A 15,388-nucleotide genomic window follows, 5' to 3' on the forward strand; every position below is an offset into this window, starting at 1 on the left:
ATGCTGTCTAAAATTGAGGTGCAACTGAAAATCTGAGCACAACACATAAAGTGCAACAGTTGAGAAAAAGTAATATTTGCCAATGCAGCCAGACAATATTGCATCAAATAGACCAAAGGGGAGGTAGGGCCACTATCAAAACTTCAAAATTACATCATTTAATGTTTCAATATGCATTGGTTAGGCATAAATACATAAGTAATTGTCAGTGTTGCTGCTGTTGGCCTTTGAAAAGTTTATATTTGCTTGTGTACATGGAGGTGAAGTATGAAACCACTGAGTAAAAATAACAATCTTGGATGACTCTCGTGACTGTACCAAGCACTCCTATTGCAGGTAAAGCACATCTCATTTCATGTTCTGTGGCACCTATCCCATTATCTGTCAGCGCATTAATAACTTTTCTGACTAGTTTGCTCACTTTGTGGAATTATATCTTACCCTTTCTCCAGGATATCCAATCATGCCTGCATCACCAGGATTACCAGGATTACCAGAAGTACCCTAATATTAGAGGAATATCACATTATCTCACTGAAAACTTTATCAAGTGAAAATGTCAGTGATAGTTATAAACAGTTCGACAATTAGACAGCAGTTGTGACTGTAACTTACTTAATATCCTCTTATTATCAATATTGTCAATATATCTAAAATGTTTCCTAAATCTTTGCTACAGGATGTTTTAATGGGATCTCAAGAATAGCTGATGATTTAACTTCTCTCTAGTATAATCATAGACCAACAGGTTTATAGAATCATCTTCCCACGTTCAATAAAAATAAGCACTATTTTTAGGAGTGGCTATCTGAGAACAATGTTGCCCAATTGAAACATCCTTTACGTGGATGTATTTATCAAAGCATTGGTGAAGCATATATCCAAATTTTCCTCTTTAACACTAATAGACATTTAAAAAAAAACATTGAAAATAATTACCAAAGTCCAAGATCATAGGATAAATATGAACCAGGGAGCTACTTGGGCTTAGCTTAGCATATCCATTCAGGACGAACAATTCAGTCATGCCAACATCTCATCTGCCCCTTGAATGACTGAATGTGAGGCTTCTGTTGCCACTACCCTATCCAGAAGACCAATTCAAATGCCAGTTACTTCTTGCATGACGAGTTCTTCCTGACATCAATTCTAAATTGACCTTTCTGTAGATTTAGTATATATTCCTTTGAGTTATTTTGAAATAGTGTTCTGGATTTAACTAATTTATCTCTATCAGGTATCATCTCCAATTTATTGACTGAGCAATAAAATTCAGTTTTTAATTTGCTTGTTCCTGCTCTACAGTGATTATCTCTATTGGGCCCAATATTAAGGGGGAGGGAGCTGATGAGGGGCTGGTGGTGGTAGGGAGGGGTGTGATTTTGCAGGCATGAGCCCTGGGAGAATGGGTTTTCTTCAGGTCCTGCTGAATTTAAAAGTAGGAACTGATTGTTATTTTCCTGGCCACAGCCATCCAGATTGAGAGGCTGCTGGCTGTCGGGCAGATAGGCCTTCGGCACCAAGCCACATCCGGGAATCGGAGGAGAGAGGAAGAGATTGAATGGTGCTCTTGATGTGGGGAGGGAGGATGGAGGGGAGGCTCGATGAGATCAGGGTTCAGAGGGGGAGAAGATTGTGGAAGGGCCCAGAAAAAGCTTGGGGAAAGAGGAGAGAAGAGCATGGTGGGGGGCTCAGAGAGATCAGAGGATCACAGGAGGCCCGTGGAGGACATGGAATCCTGGAGGTGATTGTGGGCAGTGGAAGGTATCAGCTCACAGTGGTGGAGGGGTCCGATCGCTGGGGAGTTAACAGGTTTGCTTGTTGGACCGAGCGGAGATACTCCTGCTTGTCCTGGTACATGAGCAGTGCTGGAAAAGCACTTACCTGTTCCATGTAGCAGTTCTTGCCTCCTTTTAGCTGCAGGGTTTCCAGAGGCCTGGTAAACACAGCTGGCCAACATTAAAATTGGAACAGAGAGAAAATATGAGGCACAGAGCCTCATTAAAATATTTAAATGAGTGACCCACCTCCTGGAGTGGATTGGTTGCCCGTCCCCAGTACTGCCTCCGTTAAGACTGGAAGTGGACGGCTTCGATTCTGGTTTGAGATTTTTTTTTACATGATAACTTCCCACCCACCCAAATCCACCCATTTCTGGGGGGTTCAATATCCCCCCATTGATACCAATTCAACATCTACATGCTACCAGCAGGAGGCCTCAGTCACCAATCACTCCCTTTATGAAATTGCAAATGTGTTGGGCACACTTGTAGATCCACTAAAATTAATGAGTGAAAAATCATGGGTAACACAGCCACAATTTCTGAAATGCAGGTGTGGTCTCCCCATAGGTGATGTACATTTTTAAAATCCTCTTTGAATGTTAAGTTTACTACTGCTTCCAGATTCCTTCTAATTTCATCTTTAGCTATACTTCTGCATGGTCTGCAGTTTAGGTATGACATAATTTCTATTTGCAGAGTGTACTACCTTCCACTTGCCTGCAATAAATATTATCAGCCAATGTCTATTTACAGATCTTATCTTGCTCCAATTATTGGTTGTGTTTGGCAGTATTGAATTTCAAGCCTAAATCCAAATCATTAATATAGATCAGAAGCAGTGAAGATTTTAGTATTAACCTCTGGGGGATTCCAGTCAATAATTCTTGCCTACACTTCATCCCAATTCTACTTCCCCAGCAAGTACTAATTGCTTCCTTTGGTTCACGAGCTTCTTTTCCACTTCCATGTTTTGCTTTTAATTCCCTCTTTTCAACTTCTGTAAAAGTCTTTCATGGGGAACTTTATTGAACTTTTTTAGAAAATCTAAACACATTATTTTGTAAGTTTTTTTTTGCATGTTATTTTCCCCAAAAGGTCAAGGTTGGCCAAGGAAGACATTTCAACAGATGATTAGTGCCAATTAAATTTATAAATGGGTTGGCATATAAACTTAGTTGAAGGGCCAAGGTCCATGGTACGACAATGTTGAAAAGAGTAAGAAGGTGAGGTAATAATAAATTAAAGTAGTAGTAATTAGATGACATTGTATATGGGTGTTAAAACATTGTAAGAAGGGAAACTTGAGGGAAGCAAGAAGTTCCACAGTTTTAATTGTAATGAATTAGAGCAATTGACAGTTTAATGAGCATTCATTTCTAACAATGACCACATTGGGAGGAGGAAAAGCTTGTAAAGTGGTGTATTTGGAGCTTTGGAGGAACATAAGGATAAAGTTCAGACGACTAATAGCTATAGTGGGGTCAATGAAACAGAAATCTGAAGTTTGCACCGGAGACTAAAAATAAAAGAATCATCTGTTGAACAACAAGCTTTTTCTTGTATCCTGAATAAGGGTATGATAGAGATGCCAGAAGTGCTTCTCAGATATGGAAACAATATTCAAGCCTTGGACAGGTTTAGGCTTTATTGAATGTTTAAAAGCTATTGAGTTTAAGAGAAGTGATTGAGATAAACTTTTTAAAAAAGAGCTTTTTACAGGTGCTTTTCTCAATAGAGATGTGGGAGATTCATTTGAAATAAGGAAAATAAAAACAGTGAGACCAAGAATGTCAATAGATAAAGCTGGAGTAAGAACAGACCCATCAATGTTTTGAGGTACTGGCTGTTCATTAGACCAGCAATAGGCAAAAAGAACCTGACAAGTTTTTCAGCCATTTGCCAATTTTAGTAAAATGGCATGTATAAAGCAGGAAAATAAAATTCAGCAGAAAATATGCTTCTGTATCTTTGAGGACTTGAAACAAATAAGTTGAGAATAATTTAAATGAAAATCCTACCCTGCGACCTCTTATTCCTTTTAGTCCTTCATTACCAGAGGCTCCAGGTACTCCATCCGCTCCCTAAATTCCACGATAGATAAGTTCAGGTTAACCAGTATGTTATATCTTTAATATAAAATGTGGAACAACAAAAATTGTGGTAGTTACCTGTGGACCAGCACTTCCAGGGTTTCCTCGTGCTCCCTATAAAATTTAATTTAACAGCAGTTATTTTTAGTCCATATATATTTTACCATCACTGATTCTATTATGTAACTCGTCAATGTTTAGTAATGCTTATATTATTAGTACCTTTAATAATAAACAATATGAGGTATGAAATACCCAATATATCCCATGAGTTGTAGTTGATTTTCTTGACCTTTACAATCCCTAAAGCTGAGGAAAAATGGACCAGAGATCCATTATGGTGGGTCTCCACAACCTTTACACTTCCCTGCAGATCTTTAGGGCTTCTCCCATAGGAGTGGAGCTGGGCCTACAACTGCAATAGAAGTAGGTCCAGCAATGTCATGTAAGTAATGTGGAGTAGGGGGACTTTCCTTGTCTTCCTACATTCATGTCCTCTTCTCTTGTCAGTTGGCCAGCCGTTTTCATGACACCTGAAGAAAGCAGCTAAACAGCAAGGCCAACATTAGCACTACTCCTATCCTGCACTCGGGCAGCTGGAAGTCAGAAACACTGGCTGCGCAATCTTTAATCATATGGAATCACTGACATTGTTTACATTTAAAGAAGGTAGACCTTGGTTTTGTATCTATCGTCATATGAGATCAACTAAGGGATACAACATCAATATATGTAAGTGAAAAAGATATTCAAAAGTTATTTATAAATAATTACTGGGCAATCTACCTTTTTACAATTCATACATCAGTGTCATAGATTTTCTTGTTTTGAATATAAAATAATCCATGGCACTATTTGAAGAGCAAGGTGCTTCTCCCAGTGTCCTGGCCAATTTATCCATGAACCAAAAACAGACCAGCTGCTCATTTTTCTCATGTACTGATTGTAGGAGGTGGCTCTGCACACTAGGTGCCACATTTGTTTATCTGAGCATAATTCAAAAATAATTCATCGAATATTCAGTGCTTGAAAAATCTTAAAGGTGTGAAAGATGCTATATAAATGCAAATCTTTTCTTTTTTTCTTTCTGTCTGGTGATTTTGCCTTTTATGTAGACTTAGTTGACTGATACCTGAACCCGGCAGGTTTAGAGTATTCCAAGGCACTGCTAATGATTGTCCAGGCAGCCTGTTTTGTTATTTAGAGCTTGAGGGATAGACCTATCACTGGGATTGTTCCCATTCAGTTTGAAATAAACATGTCAGATTGGATGCTGCTGGCTGGATAAGCACTGCAAAGCTTAGCAGTACTGTGTTCTGATGTGCTTTTTGGTTTTGAATGTATAAACTCTAACAATAACTTTGCACATTCATAGGTCCATAAGCCTTGGCTCTTACCAATTTGCTCTGAGCTCTATGGACATGGGTAGCTGAGATGTCTCGCTGCTTGGAGAGATTGTGCACCCATACTGGCAAATAGAAACTATCTGTGGAAATTTTCCAATAGTTTGACTTGGGGACTGAATAATTTTTGGATTTGCGCAAAATAACAATCAGCAACAGCCACATCATGTGTGTCAGGAATCTTCATCATGGGGTTTTGACTGGCTTCCAGAAGTTCAGCAGAAACACCATTTACATGGTTTATGTAGGATTTGTGCTGAAGTTATGGTGGAAAATTGAGAAAACCTTGGCGTAAATTCCTGATGACAGTGCAATTAAGCACTGTCTCAATTATTTGATTATATCATGTTTAAAAGTATGAGGATTTAGGAACTGCAAGGAGAAATTGACAGAATATTCAATGTACACAAATTGATTATAATATATCCAAAAAGTTAACCAAATCTGTTTCTCTCTTCTATTAAGGATGGAGTTTATCAAAATCTCTCAGTCCTGTAACACCATCATTGTTATGATATTAACTTTGCTATGTACACATCTGTCTACTCAGCTATTATATGCTACTTCATGATATGTAATACAATTCCAACACGTCTAAGTTAACCTGTTTACAAGCAAAAGGTACTTTAAATTGCAACCACAGTAAGAAGTGATTCTGTGATTCTTGTATACTCAGCAAGGAAACTATGCTCAAAGAGAGCACAGGTCAGAGATGGCGCTCCAGCACTCTCACCTGGATTTCCCAACCCAAGCTCTTGTTGAATGAGATTAGGCAATAGAAGCAGAGGATTACAGCATTACCCCAGTATGATAAACTATAGTGTACCCAGCGGTTCAGCTATGACTTGTCTGTGTGCAAGTGGAGAATATGAAATTTAATTTCATAAACCCGGAGAGTGGATTGCTTAAGTATTTGTCATATCTTTGTGTTAAGTGGTGGCTCTCACCTCTGTTTAATTCGAGTTAGAAACATTGGATAAGGGCATCCTCATTGTACCATTAAACTACCTAAAGAATCTTGATATTGAAGTTTCTCTACATACTATTTTAGCAGATAGATTGCTTAATTTGTTTGCAACAAACTCCTTTGCACTACCTTAGTCAAGGTCTTAACCTGTTTATTGCAAGTGAGCTTATGAGTTTACTAAAATAGCAGGCAGAGGAATTTCAATCCCTGGCTGTTTACACATTATTGTAGATGGTAAATTCAATATTTTTGCAAATTTATATTTGCCAAAATGCATAAATAATTTGAATTGTTCACTAATTCTTTCATTTAGGACAAACATACAAGGGTTTATTAAGTGCTTAGTGTTTAACCTTCTGTATAATGTTAGAAAACAAGAACAAATCTGTGAATGCCCATTACTGGAACAAGAGCCTAACTCTATTGTGACACGGATCACAGAATTAGGAGCAAAGGTCAGAGCACCCAATTCATGGTACTCTTAATTTTCCAGTGATTAATTTTCATACGTCAAAAATTCAGAAGCATTGCAAATCACACTCACTGACCTCCACCCTATATGCTCCAATCCAAATGACAGTCAAGCAGGGCGCTGCACCAGAAACAAAGCTGTACAAAATTTAAGTAGTTTGCTGAATCCTATTTTTTTTAAGATCAATACAACAGCTCCCTCTGTAGGAACTGCAATCAAACAGCATCACAAAGGGCTGAATGTGCAGGCCCTCACTGAGGGCAAGAACAGGGGTGGGGGTGCCCCAAAAACTACCGGCACCAGCCGGCATTTCAGTTTCAGGACGTCATTACTGCACTGGCAATGTTAACCAGGGCAGGGGGAGGGCAGGACAGACATCCCACTGTCTTCCCAATTGAAACTGATTACAGTGGATAATAATTAGCTCGTTAACAGCTTGTTAACATTGAAGGGTGGAATTTTGAAGGGGACACAGGGGTTACATGTTCTGTCAGTCGCAGATCAGCTGGAAGGTGGTGGGTGCAGAGCGTAGAGTCAGTCATGGCTGCATCAAGGAATTACCCCTGACCAATGGGAAGGTCAGCAGGGCAGAGGGGGATTCACCTTTTTCTAAGGAGATGCTCTTGGTAGTGGGCAGATGGTATGGAGACTGGGCACTCTGCATTCGGGCACTTAATGGGGTTGACACCCCTCTGGCATTGTGAGGGCAAAAGAACAGGGGGCAAGGCTGCCAATCACAATAGAACAGCCACCTGTCCAGAAGGAAGGCTGCAGTTGGCAATGGGGGCATGACTGTCAGATTTTGGGCATGGTGGCAATGAGGGACAATGTCCTTCGCAGGAAGGATGGACCCTGAGCAGCAGGAGGGCACAGAGAAGAAAGAAGGTCAGAAAGGCAATAGAGGCCATTTCCTCAACATAGGATTTACCACTGAAGACAGAGCTACTTGGAGATGATCGAGACTCAGTGCTGCAGGAGACTGCACTTCTCCAGGCAGGTGGTCACAGACATCTGTGATCTCATCACTGAAGACGTCACACCTCTCAGCACTGGTTGCTATGTCCTGGCAGTAGTCATCAAAGTCACTGTGGCCTTGAACTTCTTCATTTCTGGCTGCTTCAAAGGATCAGCTGCGGACCTTAGCGGCATCTTGCAAACAGCAGCACACCACTGCATCTCGTAGGTAATCTTACCAGAGCTGGGCAGTACATTTAGCTCATGACAGACGTAACCTCACAGGCAGGGAGGACATTAGATTCTGCCTTCATCGCTGGATTCCCCCAGATGCAAGATGTCATTGATTACACCCATGTGCCCATCAAGGCTCCGACTAATTGCCCAGTGAAATTCAACAACAGGGCCTCCACTCCCTCAACGTTCAGCTGGTCTGCGACCACAACAAGAGCTGCCTCCATGTGTGCGACCACTTTCCTGGCAGCTGCCATAACTCCTTCATCCTCCAGCAGTCCGCACTGCCTCAGATCATCACTCTAACCATCAAGGGCAATTAGGGATGGGCAACAAATGCTGGCCTTGCCAGCGATGCCCACATCCCATGAAAAGAATAAGTAAAAGTGCATGGATGTATCAAAGGGGACAAGGGCTATCCTTTGAAGAGATGGCTACTCACCGCTCTACTGGAGCCCCAGACAGAGGCACAGAAGCGGTACAACCAAAGCCACCTGCTCACTAGAACAACCATTGAGCAGGCCATCGGGCTTCAGAGGAAGCCATTCCAGTGCCTAGACCAGTCAGGCGATACCCTCCTGCAAGGGTCTTGGCCACTGTAGTGTCTGCTGCTCTCTCAATAACATGGCCCTCCAGAAAGGTCTGGACTTTGAGGACAGTGAGCAGGAGGTAAGCGAGGAGGAGGAAGTGGAGGCAGAGGAAGTTGATGCTGAACTGAGAGATGCCCCTGCTGCATGACGAGGTGGCCAGGCACAGCCCGGGCACAATAGGCTTGTGAGGCTGCCATGAATGTCAAGAATCTCCTGATTTAGGAAAGTTTCAACTGAGCCCCTCTGAACAAAGTTGAAGGGCACGACATGGAAGGCAGCCTGAGATACCTGTGCTAACACATGCATGGAAGACACACCCTGGAACCTCTAATCACTTACCACCAATGAAGGAAGCATATCTGCCCCGAGGCTTTGCCCTCACCATGGAGGATCCTGTTATGTCTTTCACCACCTCATACCACTTTTCCAGTCATGGCAACAATAAAAGAAGTCCCAGGCGTGTGTCTTAATGTGCCATCATTTATAAAGTGTCTAGAGAGGAAATCAATTCACAGAGACAGTAGGAAGAGACCCCAGTGACCCACTTAGTGCTCCACTTGGCCACGCCTACACAATGCTCCCCTTGTGGCATCAGAAGAGGGGATGGCAGCCTGCTCACTTGGCTTGTGGCTGAGATGCATGTGGTGGTCGTCCATGTCATGGAGGTGCCCATGGGGCATCCCCAGAGGCTGCTTCACCTGCATCATTGCTGTGGTAACCTCTGTCACTTGGCCCTGCTGCACAGATGGTGCCTCAGTCGGAGAGGCCAAGGAGATCGAGGATAATGAAGGCGCCCCATGAGAGGTGGCACTCTAGCTTCCTCCAAGGCATCCTCAGCCCTTGTTGGGTGTTCCATTTGCCTGGAGGAGGATCCCAGCTGGGTTGCAGCTGGCATCCCCTCCAAGGATCTCTGTGCCACCAGCACCACTGACTGGTTCGCAATACACAACAGCTCAGAGTTCCCTTGGAGGTCAGTGCATCCACTCCGAGCGATGCCACATATGGCTCTCCGAGAGGTTGGCCACTCTCTCTATGGAGGAGCTCATGTCCTTATAGACCTAAGCCATTGTGGCACATGTGAACTGGATATACTCCTCCGTTGTCTGCCCAAGGCCCTGCAGGGAACTTGACATACACCAGCACATCTGCTGCTGCTGGTCTAGGTGGTGCCTCCTTTCCAGTGAATCCTGAGGCCTTGCACCTGTGTCCAGCTGAGCAGGTCCTCCCTCCTCTGAGGAGAACTGACCATAGCTCCTTTGCCATTCGCACCTCCTCCTGCACACTTGGGCTGTAATCGTCACCCTGTGCCACCATACCTACACATGTGCGAGGACCCACCAAGGTGACAGTATCTGCGCTGGTGGATGGTGCGCACACAAGGTGTGAAGGTTCTTATTCTTTTTCATGCTGCTTTGGGCCTGCTAAGGGAGAGGGAGAGGGTGCCTTGAGTTGCACCTGTGGGAGATACAAGAGGAGATGATGAATCTGCAAGAGTGGAAACCTCTGCAATGCTGAGGCTATCCAATTTTACTCAGTGCGTGACATGCTATCGAACGGGGTGGAGCCCCTGGATATGAGCCATTCTGAAGGGTCAGTAAGTGGCCTGGGCACACATGCCTACCATATTCAGGAGCCGCATACGCCCTGAGGCTGCTGAGGTGGTGTGTCTGCTAGAGGGTGCAATCCCTGAGACATGTCTGGAGGGTTGGGGGGTCACACTCACCTTGCCAGAATGTATGAGGCCATTGAATCTTTCTCGGCACTGGATTCAAGATCTCCTAGTTGCTAACGGTGGCAGCAATCTGGAGCCAGACCTGCTTGGGTTCAGCTGGTGGCCTCCTCTGACCACCCTCTGGGAAAAGAACCTCCTTTTTCTACCTCACAGCCTCTGACATGAGATTCATTTGTTTCATGGGATGTGAGCATCGCTGGCAAGGCCAGTAATTGTTGCCCATCCTGAACTGCCCTTTAGAAGGTGGTGGTGAGCTGCCTTCTTGAACCGCTGCAGTCCTTGGGGTGTAAGTACACGCACAATGCTGTTCGGGAGGGAGTTCCAGGATTTTGACCCAGCGACTGTGAAGGAACGGCGATATAGTTCCAAGTCAGGATGGAGTGTGATTTGATGGGGAACTTGCAGGTGGTAGTGTTCCCATACATCTGCTGCCCTTCTCCTTCTAGGTGGTAGAGGTCAATGAAGGTGCTGCGGTGAGTTGCTGCAGGACAGAATCAATGAAGCAAGGGGCAGCCCTGCCTGGTTGTTAGACCTTGGGCTCTCTTGAGTCATCTCACCTCCCTTTGGCACAATCCACAGTTCTCTTCTTCAGGATAACCAGCAGCCTCACTGCTGGCTGCTGTGGTGAGTCTAGATCAGTCCCATACTTGATCTGACCCATTCTGTGGCTGTCCCCACTAGCTCTAATTGGACAGGAAACCTATCTCCATACCAATTAAGAGCATCCCCAAGTGAAACTTTTTTTATTCATTCGTGGGATTTGGGCATTGCTGGCTTGGCCAGCATTTATTGCTCAGCCTTAATTGCCCTTGAACAGAGTGGCTTGCTAGGCCATTTCAGAGGGCATTTAAGAGTCAACCACATTGCTGTGGGGCTGAAGTCACATGTAGGCCAGACCAGGTAAGGATGGCAGATTTCCTTCCTTAAAGGACATTAGTGAACCAGATGCATTTTTACAACAATTGACAATGGCCATCATTAGACTAGCTTTTTAATTCCAGATTTATTAATTGAATTCAAATTCCACCATCTTCTCCGGTGGGATATGAACCCACATCCCCAGGGCATTAGCCTGGCTCTGATTACTAGTCCAGTGACATTACCACTATTCCACTGCCGACTTTAATCAATTTCCCAGTGGAGGCAGGTTTCTGACCCAGAAACAAACCCAGTTTCTGTTTCCCACCTCCGTGGCAAAAATTCAGCCCATAAACTCAACTAAAAATGAACATAGAACATAGAACAGTACAGCACAGTATAGGCCCTTCGGCCAATGATGTTGTGCCGACCCTTTAACCTACTCCAAGATCAAACTACCTACATACCCGTCCTTCTAATGAAATACTTAAAATGCTCAGGGGGTTACATTTGATAGCCCCCGAAACCAGACATGTGGATTGTGATGTGGATATTTGTTGCCCATCCCTAATTGTTCTTGACAACTGAGTGGCTTGCTAGGCCATTTCAGAGGGCAGTTAAGAGTCGACCACATTGTTGTGGGTTGAGTCACATGGAGGCCAGATCAGATACGGAGGACAGATTTCCTTCCCTAAAGGACATTTGTGAACCAGAGGGGTTTTTACGACAATCACTGATAGTTTCACGGCACTATAACCGAGACTAGCTCTCAATTCCAGATGTTTTTAACTAATTAAATTTATTAATTAATTGAATTTAAATTCCAGCTGTCATGGTGGGATTTGAACCCATGTCCCCAAGACATTAGCCGGGCCTCTGGATTACTAGTTTAGTGATATTACCATGATGCCACCATCTCCCCTACGTGGAGAAGTCCAGCACCAACTCGGCAAAGGGTTTTGTGTTGAGCTTGGACCCATCCTTTCCAAAATGGAAATGATGGTGTTACGACCAGGTGAGAAAGAGGTCTAGGGTTCCCTTTCAGCCTTCACCTGGTCTTACTGTAACAGGGTTTTATTTTTTTAACACACTGTGTTTTTAGCTTCCCCTTGATGAATCCGCGTTCACCGCTTTCCAATTATAAGGCAAAGAAACCAGCACAAACAGGCTTTCTTAGGGTTAAAGGAGAAAAGTTGAAATTTATTAAACTTAAGCTCAAATTCGGTTGATGCCTATGGATACACGATGCACCCATGCTGGCATGCATACGCGTAACACACATGCAAATAGACAGAAAAGAGAAGAAAAAATAAAGTGGAAAAGTTTGAGGAAATATCTGAAGGGTTGTTGTTACAGTGCTTCGAGCTCACTGTAGAGTCATTGATTGTAGGCAGATCTTGCTTTTCGTTGGGGCCCAGTATTCTTTTTAAACCTTGTCCACTGCAGGAGACTTCTCTCTCTTGGGGTTCATGTGACTTCAGTTGGTTTTTGGAGTTCTATGAGAAAGAGATGGGAGCAGACAGGAGAGGCTGTGGCGAGCCAGCCAGGAGAGGTATTTTTAATCCAGGAGCAAACAGCTTTCTGCAGGCTCTCAGCTCAAAACTGTACAATTCAGAAAAATACCAGACTGCCAAGCAGGTTAGTCATGTGACTAACTGGTTCGACCACGTCTGTTCGTGGATTGTATTGGAGCAGGGGATAGCTCCTTTCTTCCAAACATTGTCTGTTAATATGCAAAAATGTTTTTTTCAACCAGGGGCCTGGCAACCCCTTGTCGTAGGCCTTCTCTTCTTAGCAATAATTTGAAATTTAATGTCCATGTGGCGAAATTAATGTGCCTCATTCTTGGCAGGTGGGGGCCTGCATGACAATGGCCAACTCCATCCGCACACTTGTGGATCCTATCAAGAAGCAGCATCTGATAGTCAATTTCCACTGCAGAACAAGCTGCTTCCACAGGAAATCTGAATGCTGCAGTGGAAGCACTGACTGCTGTTATGCAAGTTCATCTTGTGGCTATCATAGCTGTGGATACCAGTGAGCAAAGGGGCCTGCAGGGTGTCACAGCAGTCCAGCAATCTGTCCTCCAACAGATTACTAGGATTTCTGAGACACCACCCAAAGGGAGCGACAGTGCCTACATTGAGTATGAACCTGTTGTCCTCGCTCAGGAAGGTAACATTCCTCCTCCCACCCCTACCACTCCACCAGTGCCCTTGCTGTTACCTGTCAGCCAGCCAGCCCAGACTGCTGCTGCCCATACAGAGACAATAAAATCTGCAGCCAGGCCTGTAGGCCAAGAGCTGCTCGATGTCGGCCTCCAAAGCTATCTGCAATCTCCTCCACTGAAAGTCAAGCAGCTTTCCATCACCAATGCAACAGCTACTGAGGGTATGCATAGGAACACTAGAACTGGCAAAGGCAAACACTGAAGACAGGCACTAAGAAAACGCATATGGATGATTAGTTGAATTTTGTTTGCAATATGAAAGAAATTCTTTATAAATTTGGTGTGGAATGTTTATTTTGTAGTGCCTTTTATTTTTTGCATTGTGGCCAAGTGGATACTGTGATGAATGTTGATGAATGGGGAATTGTGGTTGTGGTTACCGCTATCACATGCCTGTCTTCTTTTTCCTCCTCCTCCTCAGAAATGGCCTCCAATTGAGAGTCCTTCTTCCTGTCTTCCTCCTCCTCCTTCTTCCAGCAGCTTGTTCTGCTCTGCATGCTCTCTGTTCTTTCTCCAAGCCATGCTGTATTCCAAGGGAAATGGTTACTCACGCACCCATGTTGTGAGCAACTGATTTGTGCAGAAACTTTGAAGTCAGCAAAAAGTCCTTGAGCATCTGTCACACCACTGCCTGTAGACTTTGGCAACTTGAAACAACTATGGAAAGCACGAAACACTTGGAAAATTGAAGCAACTGCCAAAAGAAATCAACCAGCAACTAACCTGAAAGTAGTTGAGGATCTTTTTAAATAGAGCTGGTGGGTGCTCCTTCCTGCTGCTGAACAGGTTCAACTGTGTAAGGTTAAGGAAGTGTGCTCGCTGAAGCATTGAGATTGAAAACAGTAGCGCTGGTGTTAAATCAGCGTTGCAAGCTGATTGATGTCATGATCTGCCTGCTCAGCATACTTCCAGTGGCCATTGACTGTGCATGTGCAAGCACCTCCAGCAATATGGTATCCAGTGCAACTCGACTTAAAAGTGTATGCATGTGCCGCGGACACCATTTTGCACACCAAACAGCACATGTAGCGCCCAAACAACAGACTCTACTGATCTTAATTTCACGCCATTTAGTTCCAAAACTCCTGCTGAGCTGATGTCAATATGGAAGGAAATCACTGGAGTATCTGGAAGCAGGGTGTGGGTGCTTGGATGTAATATCCTTGGCAGGTACATCTTGGGAATCTATGGGACGTTGGGGGTGAGGGGTGTCAGAAGATCCTTCATCAGAAGAACCATTCAAAAAAATTGCCAGTCACTTCTGGGGAGCTACAAGTTGTGACTGTGGCCTTGAGACCTCATTGGGCCCTGCTTCCACCCTGACTTGAATATTGAACTCTTCATTGTATCTTGACTGCTCATGGAAAGTAGGTGGCACCTGCAGGAATTCCAGTGGGAGAAGCTATCCTGCTAACCCCACCTCCCTATGACTTCAGGAGCTTTATATGAGGTGGATGGATCTCTGCCAACTGCAGTCCCCATTGGAAACTAGCATTGACTGCTCTCCCAGATAGATAGCCAGTGTTTCAAGGTACCATCCAATTTTCCTCCCTCTCTGCTTTATGCTGGGTATGTGCCCCAGGCCGCAAAGGTATTTTTCTTTTTGTCATCAAAGTAATGTATTTGTAAATAAAATTAATCGTGTTCCAGTGATGGAATGGTATGCAGACTTTAATAAAAATGAGAGTCATGATTTTGCCTTCCTGGGCACCAGAATTATCTTTCAGTATAAAAGGCACTGTAATTGAAAATCCCATCAGTGAAGTTTAGGATCAAGTGCTTACTGTGTTCTCACTACATTTTTCCGTGCATTGTTTTTAGGTAGATTTTAAAACATTTATTTTAAATAGGTTGACACCTGCCTAAAAATAGCACTCAGAAGAATGTTGTACAAGGATTTCATAGCTGATTTTCACTGATCAGAAAATATACTGCTCCTACTCCATTTGATCAATTCCAACAATTCTGGAAATGATAAGCTAACAGTCTTGTAATTTAACAAAGCTCTGCCTTTGTGCTGTTTCTTTCAACTTTGTTGCTATAAGGAGATACGTGGAGAAACCTTAGTATTAAT

The 15,388-nt window shown here is 43.7% G+C and overlaps 1 protein-coding gene across 1 annotated transcript in view; it reads right to left on the reverse strand.

The window, feature by feature from the left end:
• Positions 1–15,388, reverse strand: part of LOC137380552 (collagen alpha-6(VI) chain-like) — a 174,268-nt gene that overhangs the window by 29,690 nt on the left and 129,190 nt on the right. The window contains exons 25-27 of the mRNA XM_068052548.1: positions 3,953–3,988; positions 3,803–3,865; positions 442–504 (exon numbers count right to left, since the gene is read on the reverse strand). Coding sequence (XP_067908649.1) covers positions 442–504; positions 3,803–3,865; positions 3,953–3,988 — 162 coding nt within the window. The remainder of the gene's footprint in view (positions 1–441; positions 505–3,802; positions 3,866–3,952; positions 3,989–15,388) is intronic.

This window comes from Heterodontus francisci, chromosome 2 (assembly GCF_036365525.1).
Source record: "Heterodontus francisci isolate sHetFra1 chromosome 2, sHetFra1.hap1, whole genome shotgun sequence".
Lineage (NCBI taxonomy): Eukaryota > Metazoa > Chordata > Chondrichthyes > Heterodontiformes > Heterodontidae > Heterodontus > Heterodontus francisci.